The following is a 24,167-nucleotide window of genomic DNA, read 5'->3' on the forward strand; positions in this document are numbered from 1 at the left end:
CTGTATCTTCCACAAGATCCATACTGTACTGTGCTGTGTTCCATATCTTCTACAAGGTCCATACTGTACTGTGCTGTGTTCCATATCTTCCGCGATGTCCATGCTGTAGTGTACTGTGTTTCATATCTTCTACAATGTCCATACTGTACTGCTCTCTGTTCTATATCTTCTACAAAACACATACTGTACTGTTCTGTGTTCTATATCTTCTACAAGGTCTATGCTGTACTTGATGTGTTGTATATCTTCTACAAGGTCCTTACTGTACTGTGCTGAGTTCTATATTTTCTACAAGGTTTATACTGTATTGTGCTGTGTTCTATATCTTCTACAAGGCCCATAATGTGCTGTTCCATGTTCTATGTCTTCTACAAGGTGCATACTATACTGTGCAGTTTTGTATATCTTCTACAATGTCCATACTGTTCTGTTATGTGTTCTATATCTTCCGCGATGTCCATGCTGTAGTGTACTGTGTTTCATATCTTCTACAATGTCCATACTGTACTGTTCTCTGTTCTATATCTTCTACAAAACACATACTGTACTGTTCTGTGTTCTATATCTTCTACAAGGTCCATACTGTACTGTGCTGTGTTCCATATCTTCCGCGATGTCCATGCTGTAGTGTACTGTGTTTCATATCTTCTACAATGTCCATACTGTACTGCTCTCTGTTCTATATCTTCTACAAAACACATACTGTACTGTTCTGTGTTCTATATCTTCTACAAGGTCTATGCTGTACTTGATGTGTTGTATATCTTCTACAAGGTCCTTACTGTACTGTGCTGAGTTCTATATTTTCTACAAGGTTTATACTGTATTGTGCTGTGTTCTATATCTTCTACAAGGCCCATAATGTGCTGTTCCATGTTCTATGTCTTCTACAAGGTGCATACTATACTGTGCAGTTTTGTATATCTTCTACAATGTCCATACTGTTCTGTTATGTGTTCTATATCTTCCGCGATGTCCATGCTGTAGTGTACTGTGTTTCATATCTTCTACAATGTCCATACTGTACTGTTCTCTGTTCTATATCTTCTACAAAACACATACTGTACTGTTCTGTGTTCTATATCTTCTACAAGGTCCATACTGTACTGCGCTGTGTTCTATATATTCTACAAGATCCATCTTGTGCTGTTATGTGTTCAATATCCTTTACAAGGTCCATACGGTACTGTACTGTTTCATATCTTCTGCATGGTCCATACTGTTCTCATCTGTGTTCTATATCAGGGGTCCCCAACCTTTTTTGCACCGCGGACCGGTTTAATATTGACAATATTCTTGGGGAGCGGCCGACCGGTGGGGAGGGGGAGTGTTCAAGTAGGGTTAAGCTCACTTCAACGTCTTTTACAGTTGGGGTTGCCAACTTTCTCACTCCCAAATAAGGGACAAAAGTAGCAGTCAAATCCTGGGACACTTTACCCCAGGAAAGACTACCATGACCATGAAGCCTTGCACGGGCACCTGTGTGCGCATACGTGATGTGCGTGTAGTCATGCGCATGCATGTACGTGGTGATTTTTTTCCCACAAATCGGTTTTGCCTTCATCTTCCTGACTACACTGTACATACAGTATTTCTACTTTATATAGGCTGTGTATTTATCATATCATTCCTGCTTTCACTATATGTTAGTGTTATTTTCGGTTTTATGTGTTATTTGGTATGATTTGGTAGGGTTTTTTTGCATCTGGGAATGCTCAAAAATGTTTCCCATATAAATTAATGGTAATTGCTTCTTTGCTTTATGCCATTTCGGCACGAAAGGTTTCATAGGAACGCTCTACCTTAGCAGGGGAAATACGGGATAAGGGCAGTCCCGTATGGGACAAACCAATTTAGCCCAATATATGGGATGTCCCGGTAAATACGGGACAGTTGGCAACCCTATGTTCAAGTTCAACGGTGCGTAACAGGGAATGAGGAAATGTGCAGCTGACTCATATCGTTTCCTCACGGCCCAGTAGCACATGCTCTGCGGCCCGGTACCAGTTCGCGGCCCGGTGGTTGGGGACCGCTGTTCTATATCTTCTGCAAGGTCCATTCTGTGATATGCTGTGTTCTATATATTCTACATGGTCCATGCTGTTCTGTTGAGTGTTGTATATCTTCTATAAATTCCATACTGTGCTGGTCTGTGTTCTTTGTCTTCTGCAATATGCACTCTGTACTCTGCTGTGTTCGATATCTTCTACGAGGCCCATAGTGTGCTGTACTGTGTTCTATACCTTCTACAAGGTCCATACTCTGCTGTTCTCTGTTCTATATCTTCTACAAGGTCCATAATGTGCTGTGCTGTGTTCTATGTATTCTACAAGGTGCATACTGTTCTGTTATTTGTTCTATATCTTCTACAAAGTCCATACTATACTGTTTTGTGTTCTTTATCTTCTGCAAGCTCCATACTGTACTGTGCAGTGTTCTTTATATTCTACAAGGTCCATACTGTGCTGTTCTGTGTTCTACATCTTCTGCAAGCTCCATGCTGTACTATATCTTTTATGAGGTCCATAGTGTACTGTACTGTGTTCTATATCTTCTACAAGGTCCATATCTTGCTGTTCTGTGTTCTATACCTTCTACAAGTCCATACTGTGCTGTTCTGTGTTCTATATCTTCCACAAGATCCATACTGTGCTGTTCGATATTCCATATCTTCTACAAGGTCCATACTGTACTGTTCGATATTCTATATCTTCTACAAGGTCTATACAGTATTGTGCTGCGTTCCATAACTTCTATACTGTTCTGTTATGTATTCTATATCTTCTGCAAGGACCATGCTGTACCGTGATGTGTTGTATATTTTCTACAAGCTCCTTACTGTACTGTGCTGAGTTCCATAACTTCTAAAATGTCCATACTGTGCTGTTCTGTGTTCTATATCTTCTGCATGGAACATAATGTGCTGTTCTGTATTCTATGTCTTCTACAAGGTGCATACTGTTCTGTTATCTGTTCTATAACTTCGACAAGGTCCATACTGTGGTCTTCTGTGTTTTATATCTTCTACAAGGTCCGTAATGTGCTGTTCTATGTTCTACGTCTTCTACAAGGTGCATAGTTTTTTTATGTGTTCTATATCTTCTACTGCAGGGATCCCCATCCTTTTTTGCAGCGCGGATCGGTTTAATATTTACAATATTCTTGCGGACCGGCCGACCAGGAGTGGAGGGTGTGTTAATCATGACCGAAATATAGGTGATAAGTCAACTATAAGTCACTTTTAAGTGGCTAATACACTCAATTTCGTTTCTAAAAGGGGTTATCTAACGAATTTAACATTAAACACACAGCACATATTTTCCTCACATGAATATAGTGACAAGCCGATTATAACAGTGGTCCCAAACCTCCAGGCCGTGAAAAATGCAATGGCGCAATCAGCAATAGCCTCTGATCTGGGCCGACATTTATGTGCCAGGTGGCACCTAGTTAATTAGCTTGCTTATTTTGGCTTTTTGCTTAAAGATGTGCTGGGTGCCTTCCGGCTACTGCTGTACTGCTGCATTCTTCGCGGCCCAGAGGTTGGGGACCACTGAATTATAAGTCAACTATAAGTCAATAGCATCATAACATTTTAAGTAACGTTTGGATATTAAACACACAGCACATATTTTCCTCGTATGAACATATAAAATCATTGCAACACACCAATATCGCTGAATCAGTGGGAGCCCTAGGCTTGTTTTCCTGCAACAAGACGGTCCCATCGAGGGGTGATGGGAGACAGCGATACTCGAAGGGGGTTCCTTATGTCCAGTCTATTCCGCAATTTAGTTTTCATTGCATTCATTGCAGAAAACTCTGCTTTGCAGCGATATGATGTTGGAAATAAAAGCAACATTTTCAGTGCTTCTGTGGCTATCTCAGGATATTCAGCCTTGACTTTGATCCAGAATGCCGGCAGAGACGTTACGTCAAACATACTTTTCAGCCCACCGTCATTTGCCAGCTTGAAGAGTTGATCTTTTCTCCTGCGCTGACATGGATGATTCACCGGGGACATTCACAAATGTGTCACGGACCCATTCCTTTGCGCACCTTGGGTCAATGATGACCTCGTGCGCGTAATGACCTTGCATGCGTTAAAGTTCAACAGTGGGCGTGACAGGGAAAGAGGAAAGGTGCAGCTGACTCGTATCGCCAAATTAAATCGTTTCCTCGGGGCCCAGTAGCACATGCTTTGCAGCCCAGTACCAGTCCACGGCCCGGTAGTTGGGGATCACTGTTCTAACGGATCTACGCTGTACTGCGCTGTGTTTTATATCGTCTACAAGGTCCATACTGTACGGTGCTGTGTTCTATATCTTCTCCAATGTGCACGCTGTAGTGTTCTGTGTTCTATATCAGCGGTCCCCAACCACCAGGCCGCAAACCATGTGCTACCGGGCCGCGAGGAAACCCTTCCTCATTCCCTACCTCGCCCACTGTTGAGCTTGAACACACGCGAGGTCATTACCCGTGCGTCATCCATGTCAGCGCGGGAAGGAGATCAACTTCTCAAACTTGCAAATGACGGCGGGCTGAAAAGTATGTTTGACATAACAACTCTGCCGGCATTCTGGATCAAAGTCAAGGCTAAATATCCTGAGATAGCCACGAAAGCACTGAAAACGTTGCTTCCATTTCCAACATATCTCTGCAATGAATGCAACGAAAACTAAATTGCGGAATAGACTGGACATAAGGAACCCCCTTCGAGTGTCGCTGTCTCCCATCACCCCTCAATGGGACCATCTTGTTGCAGGAAAACAAGCCCAGGGCTCCCACTGATTCAGCGATATTGGTGTGTTGCAATGATTTTATATGTTTATATGGGGAAAATACATGCTGTGTGTTTAATATCCAAATGTTGCTTAAAATGTTATGATGCTATTGACTTACTTATATAACCAATATAACAATTACAGCACGGAAACAGGCCATCTCTTTCCTTCTAGTCCGTGCCGAATGCTATTCTCACCTAGTCCCACCGACCTGCACTCAGCCTCCATTCCTTTCCTGTCATTATACCTATCCAATTTTTCTTTAAATGATAATATCGAACCTGCCTCTACCACTTCTACTGAAGGTTCGTTCAATACTTACTTCAAGCTCCCCTGTGCTCCCCTGATCATTGACTTATCACTATATTCATGCGAGGAGAATATGCGGTGTGTGTTTAATATTAAGTTCGTTAGATAAACTCTTTTAGAAACGAAATTGAGTGTATTAGCCACTTATCACCTATATTCCAGTTGTGATTAACACCCCCCCTGAAGAGAATCGCCAAAAACGATTTGCAGAAAAAAATCGGCAAGACACGCATGCGCACTGGTGCCCGCGCAAGGGTTCATGGTCATTGTAGTCTTTCTCTGGGTAAACACAACGTATTTGACTGCAATCTTGTCCGTTGGCAACACTACCCCGCCCCCGACCCCTGGTCAGCCGGTCCGCAAGTATATTGTCAATATTAAACCGGTCCGCAGTGCAAAAAAGGTTGGGGCCCCCTGTTCTATATCATCTTCAAATTCCATACTGTGCTTTACTGTTCGGTGTTCTATATCTTCTACAAGGTCCATGCTGTACTGTGCTGCGTTCTACATTTTCTACAAGATCCATACTGTTCTGTTATGTGTTGTATATCTTCTACAAGGACAATACTGTGTTGATCTGTGTTGTATATCTTCTACAAGGTCCATACTGTTCTGATATGTGTTGTATATCTTCTACAAGGACAATACTGTGTTGATCTGTGTTGTATATCTTCTACAAGGTCCATACTGTTCTGTTATGTGTTCGATATCTTCTACAAGGACAATACTGTGCAGTTCTGTGTTCTATATCTTCTGGTCAGGTCACTCATCTGAGTGCTATTGGTAACATGTAACCCAGTACTACCTGTCGGGTGGTCGGCGACTAAACCGGCTCCCCCACCAGGCTTGCCTGGTGAGGAGGGTGGCTAGACACCCTGCAGGACGAAAAACAAGACTTGTCAAAGGACAGATGACCCCTCTCGTAGGGTCCATTGCCATCTAGCAAACACGTGCCGTGAAACGCGGAAAGGGCATCCCCTGCATCGAAGCTTGGTCTGGCCATTCACTGCAACAGAACTTCCCCCAGCCGTCTTGGACCCCACCATGCCACTGGATCTGGGAGGGGATATTGAGAGGGTGGGTCTGGACCTGTGCAACCCCCTACTCACCTAAAATCCATTCACGCGCATGCTGTTCCTTTCTGAGGAGTGGGGTACCACCCCACTAACTGACTGAAAGGAACCATCATCATCCTATGGGATGGATAGCCAGAGAGAGAGTGAGTGAGAGAGAGAGAGAGAGAGAGAGAGAGATATCTTCTACAAGGTGCATTCTGTACTGTTCTGTGTTCTGTATCTTCTACGAAGTCCATACTGTGCTGTTCTGTGTTCTATGTCTTCGACAAGGTCCAATATGTACCGTTCTGTGTTTTGTATCTTCTACAGTCCATACTGTACTGTCCTGTGTTCGATATCTTCTACAACGTCCATACTGCACTGTGTTGTTTTCTATATTTTCTACAATATCCATACTGTGCTGTTCTGTGTTCTATATCTTTTACAAGGTCCATACTGCACACTGCTGTTTTCTATATTTTCTACAAGGTCTATACTGTACTGTCCTGTGTTCCATATCTTCTACAAGGTCCCTACTGTTCTGTTATGTGTTCTATATCTTCTGCAAGATCCATACTGTGATGTTCTGTGTACTAAAGCATCTACAAGGTCCATACTATGCTGTGATGTTTGATGCTCTATGACAAACAACTACAGGGCTCAGAACCAACATGACATACGCCACTAGTCACAGTCCCCTCATCCAAGAATCAGCCTGCAAACATCCCCCTCTGATTCCTACCTTCAAGCTGGTTATGCATCCTGGCCATCATGTAATCAACAGCAGCAATTATGACATTGTAGCTATTAGTAAGACTTGGTTGCAGGAGGAGCAGGACTGGGTTCCATTGAATTTTAGATGTGATAGAATGGTCGGGATTAAAGGGGGTGGTTGGCGTTAGTTATCAGGGACTGGAAAACTTGTCTAGTGAGGCCTTATGGGTGGAACTGAGAAATAAGGAAGGTATGACCACATTAATAGGGCTATATTACAGTCAGAGGGATTTGGAGTGACAAATTTGTAGAGAAATCACAGACCATTGCAAGAAACATAAGGTTGTTATTGTAGGTGATTTTAACCTTCCACATATTGACTGGGAATCCCATACTATAAAAGGACTGGATGCGATAGGGTTTGTCAAATGTGTTCGGGTAAGTTTCCTTCATCACTACATAGAAGTCTCAACAAGAGAGCGTGCTATTAGGGAATGAGGCAGGACAGATGACACAAGTTTATGTAGGGGGTCACTTTGTATTCTCTGACCACAATGCCATTAGTTTCAAAGTAAATATGCAAACAGATAGTTCTGGTTGAGGTTCTGAATTGGAGAATGGCCAATTTTGATGGTATCAGAAATGATCAAGTATGGATTGGGACAGGCTGTTTTCTGGCAAAGGTGTACTTGGAACGTGGGAGGCCTTCAAAAAGCTTATATGTACCTGTCAGAATAAAAGGTAAAGATAACAAGTATAGGGAACCTAGGTTTTCAAGAGCCTTGGTTAGAGAAAAAAGGAGGTGAATAGCAGGAATAGGCAAGCAGGAACAAGTGAGGTGCTTATGGAGTGCAAGAAATGCAAGAGAACACTTAAGAAAGAAATCTGGAAAGCTAAAAGAAGGCATGAAGCTGCTCCAGCAGACAAGGTGAAGGATAATCCTAAGTGATTCTACAGATATGCTAAGTGCAAAAGATTTGCTAGGGACAAAATTGGTCCTCTGGAAGATTAGAATGGTAATCCATGTGTGGAGCCAAAACAGATGGGGGAGATCTTAAATGAATTCTTTGTCTCTGTATTTACTCAGGACATGGCTATAGAGTCTGTAGAAGTGAGGCAAAGTGGCATCGACTTCATGGACCCTGTACAGATTACAGAGGAGAAAGTGTTTGCTATCCTGAGCCAAACCAGGGTAGATAAATCCCCAGGGCCTGAAAAGATGTTCCCTTGGACCATAGGAGCAATTGCAAAAATTATCAGGGCACTAGCAGAGATATTTATAACATCCTTAGCAACAGGAGAGGTACCAGAGGACTGGCAGATAGCCAATATTGTTCCATTGTTTTAAAAAGGCTCTGAACAGATACCAGGAAATTACAGGCCAGTGAGTCTGACATCAGTTGTTGGAAAGTTATTGGAAGGTATTCTAAGGGACCAGATATATAAATGTATTTGGATAGACATGGACTGATTAAGGATAGTCAGCATGACCTCGTACATGGTAGGTCATATTTAACCAATCTTATCGAGTTTTTTGAGTAAGTTGGAGGAAAGTGGATGAAGGCAAGGCAGTGGGCATTGTCTACATGGATTCGACAAGATCCCACATGGGAGGCTGGTCAAGGAGGTTCAGTCACTGGGCATTCAGAATGACGTAACTAATTGGATTAGACATTGGCGTTGTGGAAGAAGCCAGGGAGTGGTCATAGAGGTTTGCTTCTCTGACTGGAGGCCTGTGACTAGTGGAGTGCTGCAGGGATCAGTGCTGGGTCCATTGTTGTTTGTCATCTATATCAACGATCTGGTGATAATGCGGTAAACTGGATCAGCAAGTCTGCAGATGACAGCAAAATTAGTGTGTAGTGGGCAGTGAGGAAGGCTATCATGGTTTGCAGAGGGATCTGCATCAGCTGGAATAATGGGCTGAAAATGGCAGATGGAATTTCATGCAGACAAATGTAAGTTTTTGCACTTCGGTAGGACCAACTAGGATAGGTCTTACACAGTGAACGGTAGGGCACTGAGGAGTGTGGTAGAACAAAGGGATCTGGGTATGCAGGTAAATAATTCATTGAAAGTGGTGTCACAGGTAGAAAGGGTCATAAAGAAAGCTTTTGGCACATTGGCCTTCATAAATAAAATATTGAGTACAGGAGATGGATGTTATGTTGAAACTGTATAAGACATTGCTGAAGCCTAAATTAGAGTATTGTGGGCAGTTTTGGTCACCTACTTACAGGGAAGATGTAACCAAGGTTGAAAGAGCGCAGAGAAGTTTTACAAGGATGTTGCCAGGTCTGCAGGACTGAGTTATAAGGAAAGATTGAATAGGTTAGGACAGTATTTTTAGAATGTAGAAGTTTGAGAGGATATTTGATAGAGATATACAAAATCATGAGGGATATGGATAGGGTAAACACCAGCAGGCTTTTTTCATTGAGGTTGGGTGAGAGTATAACCAGAAATCATGGATTTTAAGGGTGAAAGGTGAAAAGACAAGGTGAAACTTCTTCACTCAGAGGGTGGTGAGAGTGTGGAATGAGTTGCCAGCACAAGTGGTCCATGCGAGCTCGATTTCAATGTTTAAGAGAAGATTGGATAGGTATATGGATAGTAGGGATATGGGTGGCTATGGTACTGATGGGGGTCATTGGAGTTGACAGTTGAAATGGTTTTCAGCATGGACTAGATGGGCCAAAAGACTTGTTTCTATGACTCTCTAATCTTCCACAGTAACCTGCAATGTAGAACCTTATTTTGCCTGTCTGATCTTTCCTTTATGGTAGGAATCCCAGTCCAAATACACACTGCCATTGGACCAACTGCAGTGAGGATAAGATAGTCACCTACTTCTTTGTAGACTGTGTATTTGCAAAGAAATTTGGAGAAGAATATGTCTTACTCATCTCAAACAACTGCAGAACAGATACCTCCTGGGGCACAGGCCAAGAAAGAATTCAAGCACTGCTAGGAGATCAGCAACTTAGTGAAAGATGTTTTTTTGTCTGACTAAAACTTATTAGTCTATCAGTTCAAGATCTCCATAAGGGAATGCTGCTGAGTGATACTTCTGATGCTGCAGCAGTGTGTCCTGAGAGACACACTGAAGCTCAGTGTGGGCAAGGTCTGTTCTCTGGAGTTTCTCTGCCACAAGACAATTGGGAGTTAGTCTGGTGTAGAAACCTCTTGGACGCCAAAAGTTTCCATCATCCCGGAAATTCACATGTGGCAATTTTGCAATGTACAGAAAGTATATGGCTCCTACCAATTGTATAGAACCCATTATACTATGAACTGTTATGAATACCATAATACATAAAACCATGCACTGCATTGGTATATATTTTTCAGAGTGAACTTTACTTTAGAAAAAAAAAGGAATTGAGGCCGTTGTCATTTTTGCCACTAGTTTTTCTCACCAGAGAAAATTCAGTCTTAAACTGCAACCCTCAAAGATAAAAGTAATTACCATGCTGTAGTCCAATCAGGTTAGGATGAGTCCGCAGTAAATCATGAGGATACACACAGGACTTCCTCTATACAATTTACTTTTGTTTGAATTCCTTTTACTAGAGCAACCTTAGCAGTAAACTATATTAGGTTATAATTCTAATACTCTCATAAGATTAACAGACAGCATTTAATATAGAAACATGCTCCAAAAAACAAGATTCATACCTGGGTGACCACAAAGATATAACCTTTCCATTCTTCTCTAGTTTCAATGTTTTCAGCCTGGAGATAATATGAAAGTAAAGTTACAAGTGCATGTCATTGTAAAGGGTGGACAACATTGTACATACTGCAGTAACACATGGCAATCTCGTGAAGTCAGCATGCCGTGATGCAATAATTAAACTGTAGTGTCCCTTATTGTTGAAACTTCAGCAAACAACAAAAAAAAATCAAAATGAGCTTGAAACAATAACCACTCTCTGCAATGACAAAAACTGGGATTATTCTCCCAAGAGCAAAGAGTTTAATAGAAACGGTAAAGCAAAAAACAAGAACCTTTCTGAAGGTTTTTCCTTCTGGAGGATAATCATGTGAATCAAAATGAACATGAGATTTCTTTTACATATACAAGTTCTTATGACCTGGAATTCTGTACCTTAGATATAACAGAACAGTAAAAAAGGAACTGGATGTATATTGGACTTCAAGTCCCTAAAGGATTTGCATGGCCAAAGGGACAGAAGAGGGAAATAAGAATAAATTCAATGTTCTTTCAAGCAATCACAATATGTTGAATTGGCTCTTACTGTACTGCATGAAAAAGAAATATTTAGCTTCCCAGAGGAGTGCTAAAAACCACCTTTGTAATAAAGAACTTTAAAATTTTAGAACTAACCACAACCTGCCTTCAAGACATCTAGGGGTTCTTAACCTGGAGCTCGTGGATAGATTCCAGGGGGTCCATGAACTTGGATGGGAAAAATTTACATCTTTATTTGCACTTCCTTCCATTATGAATGTAGGCAACAAACCATAGAAGTATTAGCAGTACCTGTGATTTTGTCACAAATAGAAATCACCGATATTTTCCTATCACATTACAGTTGTTATAAATATCTCAAAATATCATTTACAGCATGCTCATTGCAACTTTGAAATTACAGTAGTTATTAGACCTGCCTCTAGATCGAATGTGACTGCAGACACAAATATGAATATTAATATTTTGCTAACTGTATTTCAATATAATTAGTTTAGTAATCCTATGTACTTTATTTTATATATTTAAATACATTATTCTGAGAAGGGTCATAGGCTTCACTGGGCTGCCGAAGAGGATCATGGCATAAGAAAAGGTGAGCACAGGATCTTGACAGCAAACATGGCTGAACCGAACGTACCCAGCATTCCAAGCCATAACTCACTCCTCAGTACTGTATGAGCGCTCCTTAACCAACAGGATATTTAGCTGGAACTCCATAGTATAACCAAGACTAGGATCATTGAGACATAAAGTTATAAAGCACTATAGCATAGAAACAGGCTCTTCGGCAAAGTATTTTACCTCCCAGTCCCATCAACGTGCACCTGAACCAAAGCCTTCTATACCCCTCTCTCCATGTACTGATTCAAACTTCTCTTAACTGTTGAAATTAAACCTGCATCAACCAGCTTGATCCACACTCTCACCACTCTCTGAGTGAAGAAGATCCCCCTCATGTTGCCCTTAAGTATTTCACCTTTCATCCTTAACCTATCCTAGTGTTACTCAACCTCAGTGGAAAAAGCCTGCTTGAATTTACCCTAGCTATACCCCACATAAATTTGTATACCTCTATCAAAGTTCCCCTCATTCTCCTCACTCCTAATCTGTTGAACCTTTTCCTATAACTCAAGTCCCTATAACATCCTTGTAAATTTTCTTTGCACTCTTTCAATCTTATTGCTATCTCTCCTATAATGAGGTGACCAGAACAGCACACAATACTCCAACTAAAATGTAACATCCCAACTCCTGTACTCAGCACTTTGATTTATAAAGGCCAAGGTGCCGAAAGTTCTCTTTACGACTCTAGCTACCTGCGACATCACCTTCAGAGAACTATAATCTGAATTCCCAGATCTGTCTTTTCCACCACACTCCTTGGTGCCCTGCCATTCACTGTACAAGTCCTATCCTGGTTTGTCCACCCAAAGTGCAACACTTCACACTTCCCTGTATCAAAATCAATCTGGATTAAGACACGTGGAATTGAACTAAGTGAATAAAGACATGGGTTAGATTAGCAAGTAGAATAGGGGCAACTGCTCTACTGAGTGCAAACTGATACCGTAATCCAACCTCAGCACTCCTAATTCCATGGAAATTGGTCAGTGACAAGAGATTAGTATGTCCTCAATAGTTGGGTTGGCCAATGAGCAGCTTTTGTGTAATTAATACAAGAGGACTTTTGTTCTTAAGACCATACAACATAGGAGCAGAATTAATCTATTTGCCCATCGAACTTTTTCTGCCATTTCATCAGGGCAGATCTATTTTTCCTCTCAGCCCCAATCCCCTGCCTCCACCCCACTTCCCCCAGGTATTCCTTCATGTATTGACCAATCAAGAATCTATCAACCTCTGTCTTAAATATACATAAAGATCTAATCTCCACAGCCACCTGTGGCAACGAATTCCACAGATCAGAAACAGAATCAGGTTTATTATCACTGGCACATGACATGAAATTTGTTAACTTAGCAGCAGCAGTTCTATGCAATACATAAAATAAAAGAGAAACAATAATAATAATAAATAAAAATTAAAAATAAATAAATAAATAAATTGCAGCATACATATATTGAATAGATTTTAGAAAACATGCAAAAAGCAGAAATACTGTATATTTTTTAAAAAGTGAGGTAGTGTCCAAGGGTTCACTGTCCATTTAGGAATCGGATGGCAGAGGGGAAGAAGCTGTTCCTGAATCGCTGAGTGTGTGCCTTCAGGTTTCTGTACCGCCAGCCTGATGGTAACAGTGAGAAAAGGGCATGCCTTAGGTGCGAGAGGTCCTTAATAATGATGCTGCCTGAAAATGTCCTGCGTACTCTGTAGGCTAGTACTCAAGATGGAGCTGACTAGATTTACAACCCTCTGCAGCTTCTTTCGGTCATGTGCAGTAGCCCCTCCATACCAGACAGTGATGCAGCCTGTCAGCATGCTCTCCACAGTACAACTAGAGACGTTTTTGAGTGTATTTGTTGTCATGCCAAATCTCTTCAAATTCCTAATAAAGTATAGCCGCTGTCTTGCCTTCTTTATAACTACATCGATATGTTGGGATCAGGTTAGATCCTCAGAGATCATGACACCCAGGAACTTGAAACTGCTCACTCTCTTCACTTCTGAACCCTCTATGAGGATTGGTATGTGTTCCTTCATCTTACCTTTCCTGAAGTCCACAATCAGCTCTTTCATCTTACTGGCGTTGAGTGCCAGGTTGTTGTGTGGCACCATTCCACTAGTTGGCATAGCTCACTCCCGAACACCCTGTCGTCACCACCTGAGATTCTACCAACAATGGTTGTATCATCAGCAAATTTATAGATGGTATTTGAGCTTTGCCTAGCCACACAGTCATGTGTATATAGGGAGTAGAGCAGTGGGCTAAGCCCACACCCCTGAGGTGCTCCAGTGTTGATCGTCGGTGAGGAAGATATGTTATCACCAATCTGCACAGATTGTGGTCTTCTGGTTAGGAAGTCAAAGATCAAATTGCAGAAGGAGGTTCAGAGGCCGTGCATCTGATGTCGCCTCCAACCTCATTCAAAATTGTCTCTTCACCATTGAAATTGCCCTCCACAAATCATATCTAGTTTTCTAGTACAGGCCTGGGTTGCCAGACTTGAATGCCACAGATCCAGCCTTGAGCAGATGACATACCTCCTGGTTCATCCATGGCTTTTGGTTCACCACTCTCGAGCAAAAGAAATTCCTCCTCATCTCTATTCTGAGACTGTGTCCTCTGGTCCTGGACTCTTACCACAGGAAACGTCCTCTCCACATCCACTCTGTTGAGGCCTTTCACCATTTGATAGGGTTCAATGAGGTCACCAATCATTCTTCTGAATTCCAGTGAATACAGGCCCAGAGCCATCAAATGCTCTTCATATGACAAGACATTCAATCTTGGAATCATTTTCGTGAGCCTCGAACCCTCTCCAGTTTCAGCACATCCTTTCTAAGATATGGGGCCCTAAACTGCTCACAATACTCCAACTAAGGCTCCACCAGTGCTTTATAACATTACAACATTACAACATTCGATATTCTAGTCCTCTGGAAATGAATTAGACACTAGAATGATTGCTGTTCTTTCAAAGGAGGTGAGATCCTCAGACCACAGCAGGTGGAGGTTGATGATGCCATTGAATACTCCAGACAGGTGGTCGAATGAATACATAGAGAATCCAGGGAAATAGATAATATGTACATGGTAGTGATTAAGTGTCATTAGATTAATTAATTTGACCAACATTGTAGAAGGAAAGGCCCATTGCTGTGCTGTGTTTTCTAAATAATCTAGCATGGACATTGAGGGCATGAGGACCCATTTCTGTGCTCTAAAACTCTATATTCCATGATTCTATGGTTTATAAGTCTTGTTGAAGTGCTGCCTTTTACATTCATCATACAGTTAGAGAATTCCAGGACATTGACCCAATGATGATAATATAGGCTTTTGCAAATAAAGCCAAGTGAGGTGTTTTATGTTGAATGAAACCCATAACATGTTTTATTAAACTCAAAGTCCTACACAACAAAAGTGCGCCAAAAACCTTTTACCTAATAGCATCATCATGTCAAACCAGCCTCTTAAGGTGAATGTCGGTGGTTGTGAATTATGTACATTTCTCCCAGTTATGTAAGCCCATAATTCACTAAAACCAGCAGTGCGAGCCTGTCTGGAGCTTGGATGAGCCGCCCGTTATGAGCTGCCTGTAACAAGCAGCTTGTGTTCCATAGGTGGAGGTACCGCAGGTGCCTCTGCCTTGTCCAGGTGTGGATTGACATGCTCATGGCTATGCTGTGACACTGGGGCATGGCAGCGAAATACTCCAAATCTTGGTGGGCTGGTTTAAGGCAATCCACTGAAATTTATTCAGGTTTACCTCTCTTGTCAATGACAAAAGTCTTTTCTCTCCATTCCAAAATGCAGAATGGGCCATCATAAGGAGGCTAAACAAAATGTTGCTGTGCATAACGGCGAATGAAAACAAACGAGATGAATGTAACTCCACAGGAACCCAAGGGTGCTGAATGTCATGATGGGAGATAGAAATAGGTGCAAAGGAATTGAATTTACTGAGGAGGGTGGAACGCTGTTGAAAGGTGGAAGGGAATTGAATTTACTGAGGAGGGTGGAACGCTGTTGAAAGGTGGAAGGGAATTGAATTTACTGAGGAGGGTGGAACGCTGTTGAGAGGTGGAAGGGAATTGAATTTACTGAGGAGGGTGGAACGCTGTTGAGAGGTGGAAGGGAATTAAATTTGATGAGGAGGGTGGAACGCGGTTGAGAGGTGGAAGGGAATTGAATTTACTGAGGAGGGTGGAACGCTGTTGACAGTTGGAAGGGAATTGAATTTACTGAGGACGGTGGAACGCTGTTCAGAGGTGGAAGGGAATAGAATTTACTGAGGAGGGTGGAACGCTGTTCAGAGGTGAAAATGAATTGAATTTACGGAGCAGGGTGAAATGTTGTTGGGGGTGGAAGGGAACTGAATTTACAGAGGAGGGTGGAACGCTGTTGAGAGGTGAAAAGGGATTGAATTTTCTGAGAAGGGTGGAACGCTGTTGAGAGGTGGAAGGGAATTGAATTTACTGAGGAGGGTGGAACACTGTTGAGAGGTGAAAATGAATTGAATTTTCTGAGGAGGGTGGTACGCTGTTGAGAGATGAAAATGAATTGAATTTTCTGAGAAGGGAGGAACGCTGTTGAGAGCTGGAAGGGAACTGAATTTACTGAGGATGGTGGAACACTGTTGAGAGGTGAAAATGAATTGAATTTTCTGAGGAGGGTGGAAAGCTGTTGAGAGGTGGAAGGCAACTGAATTTACAGAGGAGGGTTGAACGCGGATGAGAGGTCGAAGGGAATTGAATTTACTGAGAAGGGTGGAACGCTGTTGATAGCTGGAAGGGAATTGAATTTACTGAGGAGGTTGGAACGCTGTTGAGAGGTGGAAGGGAATTTTATTTACTCAGGAGGCTGGAACATTGTTCAGAGGTGAAAGTGAATTGAATTTACTGATGAGGGTGGAGCGCAGTTGAGAGGTGGAAGGGAATTGAGTTTACAGAGGAGGGTGGAACAGTGTTGAGAGGTGGAAGGGAATTGAATTTAATGAGGAGGGTGGAACGCTGTTGAGAGGTGAAAAGGGATTGAATTTACTGAGGAGGGTGGAACGCTGTTGAGAGGTGGAAGGGAATTGAATTTACTGAGGAGGGTGGAACGCTGTTGAGAGGTGAAAAGGGATTGAATTTACTGAGGAGGGTGTAACGCTGTTCAGAGGTGGAATGGAATTGAATTTACTGAGTAGGGTGGAACGCTGCTGAGAGGTGAAAAGGGAATGAATTTACGGAGGAGGGTGGTACGCTCTTCAGAGGTGGAAGGGAATTGAATTTACTGAGTAGGGTGGAACGCTGTTGAGAGGTGGAAGGGAACTGAATTTACGGAGGAGGGTGCAACGCGGTTGAGAGGTCGAAGGGAATTGAATTTACTGAGCAGGGTGCAACGCTGTTGAGAGGTGAAAAGGGATTGAATTTACTGATGAGGGTGGAACGCTGCTGAGAGGTGAAAAGGGATTGAATTTACTGAGAAGGGTGGAACGCTGTTGAGAGGTGGAAGGGAATTGAGTTTACAGAGGAGGGTGGAACGCTGTTGAGAGGTGAAAATGAATTGAATTTTCTGAGGAGGGTGGAACGCTGTTGAGGGGTGGAAGGGAACTGAATTTAGGGAGGAGGGTGGAACGCAGTTGAGAGGTCGAAGGGAATTGAATTTACTGAGGAGGGTGGAACGCTGTTGAGAGGTGGAAGGGAATTGAATTTAGTGAGGAGGTTGGAACGCTGTTGAGAGGTGAAAAGGAACTGAATTTACGGAGGAGGGTGGAATGCTGTTGAGGCGTGGAAGGGAACTGAATTTACGGAGGAGGGTGGAACGTGGTAGAGAGGTCAAAGGGAATTGAATTTACTGTGGAGGGTGGAACGCTGTTGTGAGGTGAAAAGGGATTGAATTTACTGAGGAGGGTGGAACGCTGTTGAGAGGTGAAAAGGGATTGAATTTTCTGAGAAGGATGGAACGCTGTTGAGAGGTGGAAGGGAATTGAATTTACTGAGGAGGGTGGAACACTGTTGAGAGGTGAAAATGAATTGAATTTTCTGCGGAGGGTGGAACGCTGTTGAGAGGTGGAAGGGAATTGAATTTAGTGAGGAGGTTGGAACGCTGTTGAGAGGTGAAAAGGGATTGAATTTACGGAGGAGGGTGGAACGCTGTTGAGGCGTGGAAGGGAACTGAATTTACGGAGGAGGGTGGAACGTGGTAGAGTGGTCGAAGGGAATTGAATTTACTGAGGAGGGTGGAACGCTGTTGAGAGGTGAAAAGGGATTGAATTTACTGAGGAGGGTGGAACGCTGTTGAGAGGTGAAAACGGATGGAATTTACTGAGAAGGGTGGAACACTGTTGAGGGGTGGAAGGGAATTCAATTTAATGAGGAGGGTGGAACGCTGTTGAGAGGTGGAAGGGAATTGAATTTACTGAGGAGGGTGGAACGCTGTTGAGAGGTGAAAAGGGATTGAATTTACTGAGGAGGGTGGAACGCTGTTGAGAGGTGAAAAGGAACTGAATTTACGGAGGAGTGTGGAACGCTGTTGAGGCGTGGAAGGGAACTGAATTTACGGAGGAGGGTGGAACGTGGTAGAGAGGTCGAAGGGAATTGAATTTACTGAGGAGGGTGGAACGCTGTTGAGAGGTGAAAAGGGATTGAATTTACTGAGGAGGGTGGAACGCTGTTGAGAGGTGGAAGGGAATTTTATTTACTCAGGAGACTGGAACACTGTTCAGAGGTGAAAGTGAATTGAATTTACTGATGAGGGTGGAGCGCGGTTGAGAGGTGGAAGCGAATTGAGTTTACAGAGGAGGGTGGAACACTGTTGAGAGGTGAAAAGGGATTGAATTTACTGAGGAGGGTGGAACGCTGTTGAGAGGTGGAAGGGAACTGAATTTACGGAGGAGGGTGGAACGCGGTTGAGAGGTCGAAGGGAATTGAATTTACTGAGGAGGGTGGAACGTTGTTGAGAGGTGAAAAGGGATTGAATTTACTGAGGAGGGTGGAACGCTGTTGAGAGGTGAAAACGGATTGAATTTACTGAGAAGGGTGGAACGCTGTTGAGGGGTGGAAGGGAATTCAATTTACTGAGGAGGGTGGAACGCTATTGAGAGGTCGAAGGGAATCGAATTTACTGAGGAGGGTGGAACGCTGTTGAGAGGTGAAAAGGGATTGAATTTACTGAGAAGGGTGGAACACTGTTGAGAGCTGGAAGGGAATTGAATTTACTGAGGAGGGTGGAACGCTGTTGAGAGGTGAAAATGAATTGAATTTTCTGAGGAGGGTGGAACGCTGTTGAGGGGTGGAAGGGAACTGAATTTACTGAGGAGGTTGGAACGCTGTTGAGAGGTGGAAGGGAATTTTATTTACTTAGGAGACTGGAACACTGTTCAGAGGTGAAAGTGAATTGAATTTACTGATGAGGGTGGAGCGCAGTTGAGAGGTGGAAGGGAATTGAGTTTACAGAGGAGGGTGGAACACTGTTGAGAGGTGGAAGGAAATTGAATTTAATGAGGAGGGTGGAACGCTGTTGAGAGGTGAAAAGGGATTGAATTTACTGAGGAGGGTGGAACGCTGTAGAGTGGTGGAAAGGAATTGAATTTACTGAGGAGGGTGGAACGCTGTTGAGAGCTGAAAAGGGATTGAATTTACTGAGGACGGTGGAACGCTGTTCAGAGGTGGAAGGGAACTGAATTTACTGAGTAGGGTGGAACGCTGTTCAGAGGTGAAAAGGGATTGAATTGACGGAGGAGGGTGGACGCTGTTCAGAGGTGGAAGGGAATTGAATTTAATGAGGAGGGTGGAACGCTGTTGAGAGGTGAAAATGAATTGAATTTTCTGAGGAGGGTGGAACGCTGTTGAGGGGTGGAAGGGAACTGAATTTACTGAGTAGGGTGGAACGCTGTTCAGAGGTGAAAAGGGATTGAATTGACGGAGGAGGGTGGACGCTGTTCAGAGGTGGAAGGGAATTGAATTTAATGAGGAGGGTGGAACGCTGTTGAGGGGTGGAAGGGAACTGAATTTACGGAGCAGGGTGGAACATGGTAGAGAGGTCGAAGGGAATTGAATTTACTGAGGAGGGTGGAACGCTGTTGAGAGGTGAAAAGGGATTGAATTTTCTGAGAAGGGAGGAACGCTGTTGAGAGGTGGAAGGGAATTGAATTTACTGAGGAGGGTGGAATGCTGTTGAGAGGTGAAAAGGGATTGAATTTTCTGAGAAGGGTGGAACGCTGTTGAGAGGTGGAAGGGAATTGAATTTACGGAGGAGGGTGGAACGCGGTTGAGAGGTCGAAGGGAATTGAATTTACTGAGAAGGGTGGAACGCTGTTGAGAGCTGGAAGGGAATTGAATTTACTGAGGAGGTTGGAACGCTGTTGAGAGGTGGAAGGGAATTTTATTTACTCAGGAGGCTGGAACACTGTTCAGAGGTGAAAGTGAATTGAATTTACTGATGAGGGTGGAGCGCAGCTGAGAGGTGGAAGGGAATTGAGTTTACAGAGGAGGGTGGAACACTGTTGAGAGGTGGAAGGGAATTGAATTTAATGAGGAGGGTGGAACGCTGTTGAGAGGTGAAAAGGGATTGAATTTACTGAGGAGGGTGGAACGCAGTTGAGAGGTGGAAGGGAATTGAATTTACTGAGGAGGGTGGAACGCTGTTGAGAGGTGAAAAGGGATTGAATTTACTGAGAAGGGTGGAACACTGTTGAGAGCTGGAAGGGAATTGAATTTACAGAGGAGGGTGGAACGCTGTTGAGAGGTGAAAAGGGATTGAATTTTTGAGAAGGATGGAACGCTGCTGAGAGGTGGAAGGGAATTGAATTTACTGAGGAGGGTGGAACGCTGTTGAGAGGTGAAAATGAATTGAATTTTCTGAGGAGGGTGGAACGCTGTTGAGAGGTGGAAGGGAATTGAATCTAGTGAGGAGGTTAGAACGCTGTTGACAGGTGAGAAGGAACTGAATTTACGGAGGAGGGTGGAACGCTGTTGAGGCGTGGAAGGGAACTGAATTTACGGAGGAGGGTGGAACGTGGTAGAGAGGTCGAAGGGAATTCAATTTGCTGAGGAGGGTGGAACGCTGTTGAGAGGTGAAAAGGGATTGAATTTACTGAGAAGGGTGGAACGCTGTTGAGAGGTGAAAAGGGATTGAATTTACTGAGAAGGGTGGAACACTGTTGAGAGCTGGAAGGGAATTGAATTTACAGAGGAGGGTGGAACGCTGTTGAGAGGTGAAAATGAATTGAATTTTCTGAGGAGGGTGGAACGCTGTTGAGGGGTGGAAGGGAACTGAATTTACTGAGGAGGTTGGAACGCTGTTGAGAGGTGGAAGGGAATTTTATTTACTTAGGAGACTGGAACACTGTTCAGAGGTGAAAGTGAATTGAATTTACTGATGAGGGTGGAGCGCAGTTGAGAGGTGGAAGGGAATTGAGTTTACAGAGGAGGGTGGAACACTGTTGAGAGGTGGAAGGAAATTGAATTTAATGAGGAGGGTGGAACGCTGTTGAGAGGTGAAAAGGGATTGAATTTACTGAGGAGGGTGGAACGCTGTAGAGTGGTGGAAAGGAATTGAATTTACTGAGGAGGGTGGAACGCTGTTGAGAGGTGAAAAGGGATTGAATTTACTGAGGACGGTGGAACGCTGTTCAGAGGTGGAAGGGAACTGAATTTACTGAGTAGGGTGGAACGCTGTTCAGAGGTGAAAAGGGATTGAATTGACGGAGGAGGGTGGACGCTGTTCAGAGGTGGAAGGGAATTGAATTTAATGAGGAGGGTGGAACGCTGTTGAGAGGTGAAAATGAATTGAATTTTCTGAGGAGGGTGGAACGCTGTTGAGGGGTGGAAGGGAACTGAATTTACGGAGCAGGGTGGAACATGGTAGAGAGGTCGAAGGGAATTGAATTTACTGAGGAGGGTGGAACGCTGTTGAGAGGTGAAAAGGGATTGAATTTTCTGAGAAGGGTGGAACGCTGTTGAGAGGTGGAAGGGAATTGAATTTACTGAGGAGGGTGGAACGCTGTTGAGAGGTGAAAATGAATTGAATTTTCTGAGGAGGGTGGAACGCTGTTGAGAGGTGGAAGGCAACTGAATTTACGGAGGAGGGTGGAACGCGGTTGAGAGGTCGAAGGGAATTGAATTTACTGAGAAGGGTGGAACGCTGTTGAGAGCTGGAAGGGAATTGAATTTACTGAGGAGGTTGGAACGCTGTTGAGAGGTGGAAGGGAATTTTATTTACTCAGGAGGCTGGAACACTGTTCAGAGGTGAAAGTGAATTGAATTTACTGATGAGGGTGGAGCGCAGTTGAGAGGTGGAAGGGAATTGAGTTTACAGAGGAGGGTGGAACACTGTTGAGAGGTGGAAGGGAATTGAATTTAATGAGGAGGGTGGAACGCTGTTGAGAGGTGAAAAGGGATTGAATTTACTGAGGAAGGTGGAACGCTGTTGAGAGGTGGAAGGGAATTGAATTTACTGAGGAGGGTGGAACGCTGTTGAGAGGTGAAAAGGGATTGAATTTACTGAGAAGGGTGGAACACTGTTGAGAGCTGGAAGGGAATTGAATTTACAGAGGAGGGTGGAACGCTGTTGAGAGGTGAAAAGGGATTGAATTTTTGAGAAGGATGGAACGCTGCTGAGAGGTGGAAGGGAATTGAATTTACTGAGGAGGGTGGAACGCTGTTGAGAGGTGAAAATGAATTGAATTTTCTGAGGAGGGTGGAACGCTGTTGAGAGGTGGAAGGGAATTGAATCTAGTGAGGAGGTTAGAACGCTGTTGACAGGTGAGAAGGAACTGAATTTACGGAGGAGGGTGGAACGCTGTTGAGGCGTGGAAGGGAACTGAATTTACGGAGGAGGGTTGAACGTGGTAGAGAGGTCGAAGGGAATTCAATTTGCTGAGGAGGGTGGAACGCTGTTGAGAGGTGAAAAGGGATTGAATTTACTGAGGAGGGTGGAACGCTGTTGAGAGGTTGAAGGGAATTGAATTTAATCAGAAGGGTGGAACGCTGTTGTGAGGTGAAAAGGGATTGAATTTACTGAGAAGCGTGGAACGCTGTTGAGGGGTGGAAGGGAATTCAATTTACTGAGGAGGGTGGAACGCTATTGTCAGGTCGAAGGGAATCGAATTTACTAAGGAGGGTGGAACGCTGTTGAGAGGTGAAAAGGGATTGAATTTACTGAGAAGGGTGGAACACTGTTGAGAGCTGGAAGGGAATTGAATTTACTGAGGAGGGTGGAACGCTGTTGAGAGGTGAAAATGAATTGAATTTTCTGAGGATGGTGGAACGCTGTTGAGGGGTGGAAGGGAACTGAATTTACTGTGGAGGTTCGAACGCTGTTGAGAGGTGGAAGGGAAATTTATTTACTTAGGAGACTGGAACACTGTTCAGAGGTGAAAGTGAATTGAATTTACTGATGAGGGTGGAGCGCAGTTGAGAGGTGGAAGGGAATTGAGTTTACAGAGGAGGGTGGAACACTGTTGAGAGGTGGAAGGAAATTGAATTTAATGAGGAGGGTGGAACGCTGTTGAGAGGTGAAAAGGGATTGAATTTACTGAGGAGGGTGGAACGCTGTAGAGTGGTGGAAAGGAATTGAATTTACTGAGGAGGGTGGAACGCTGTTGAGAGGTGAAAAGGGATTGAATTTACTGAGGACGGTGCAACGCTGTTCAGAGGTGGAAGGGAACTGAATTTACTGAGTAGGGTGGAACGCTGTTCAGAGGTGAAAAGGGATTGAATTGACGGAGGAGGGTGGACGCTGTTCAGAGGTGGAAGGGAATTGAATTTAATGAGGAGGGTGGAACGCTGTTGAGAGGTGAAAATGAATTGAATTTTCTGAAGAGGGTGGAACGCTGTTGAGGGGTGGAAGGGAACTGAATTTACGGAGCAGGGTGGAACATGGTAGAGAGGTCGAAGGGAATTGAATTTACTGAGGAGGGTGGAACGCTGTTGAGAGGTGAAAAGGGATTGAATTTTCTGAGAAGGGTGGAACGCTGTTGAGAGGTGGAAGGGAATTGAATTTACTGAGGAGGGTGGAACGCTGTTGAGAGGTGAAAAGGAATTGAATTTTCTGAGGAGGGTGGAACGCTGTTGAGAGGTGGAAGGGAATTGAATTTAATGAGGAGGGTGGAACGCTGTTGAGAGGTGGAAGGGAATTGAATTTACTGAGGAGGGTGGAACGCTGTTGAGAGGTGGAAGGGAATTGAATTTACTGAGAAGGGTGGAACGCTGTTGAGAGGTGGAAGGGAATTTTATTTACTCAGGAGGCTGGAACATTGTTCAGAGGTGAAAGTGAATTGAATTTACTGAGGAGGGTGGAACGCTGTTGAGGGGTGGAAGGGAACTGAATTTACGGAGGAGGGTGGTACGTGGTAGAGAGGTCGAAGGGAATTGAATTTACTGAGGAGGGTGGAACGCTGTTGAGAGGTGAAAACAGATTGAATTTACTGAGAAGGGTGGAACGCTGTTGAGGGGTGGAAGGGAATTTTATTTACT

The 24,167-nt window shown here is 43.6% G+C and overlaps 1 protein-coding gene across 1 annotated transcript in view; it reads right to left on the reverse strand.

The window, feature by feature from the left end:
* Nucleotides 1-12,406, reverse strand: part of LOC134357498 (signal-transducing adaptor protein 1-like) — a 130,224-nt gene extending 117,818 nt beyond the window's left edge. The window contains exons 1-2 of the mRNA XM_063069123.1: nt 12,398-12,406; nt 10,541-10,597 (exon numbers count right to left, since the gene is read on the reverse strand). Of these exons, the coding sequence (XP_062925193.1) occupies nt 10,541-10,597; nt 12,398-12,406 (66 nt within the window). The remainder of the gene's footprint in view (nt 1-10,540; nt 10,598-12,397) is intronic.
* Between the last annotated feature and the right edge of the window lie 11,761 nt (nt 12,407-24,167).

This window comes from Mobula hypostoma, chromosome 16 (genome assembly GCF_963921235.1).
Source record: "Mobula hypostoma chromosome 16, sMobHyp1.1, whole genome shotgun sequence".
Classification (NCBI taxonomy): Eukaryota; Metazoa; Chordata; class Chondrichthyes; order Myliobatiformes; family Myliobatidae; genus Mobula; species Mobula hypostoma.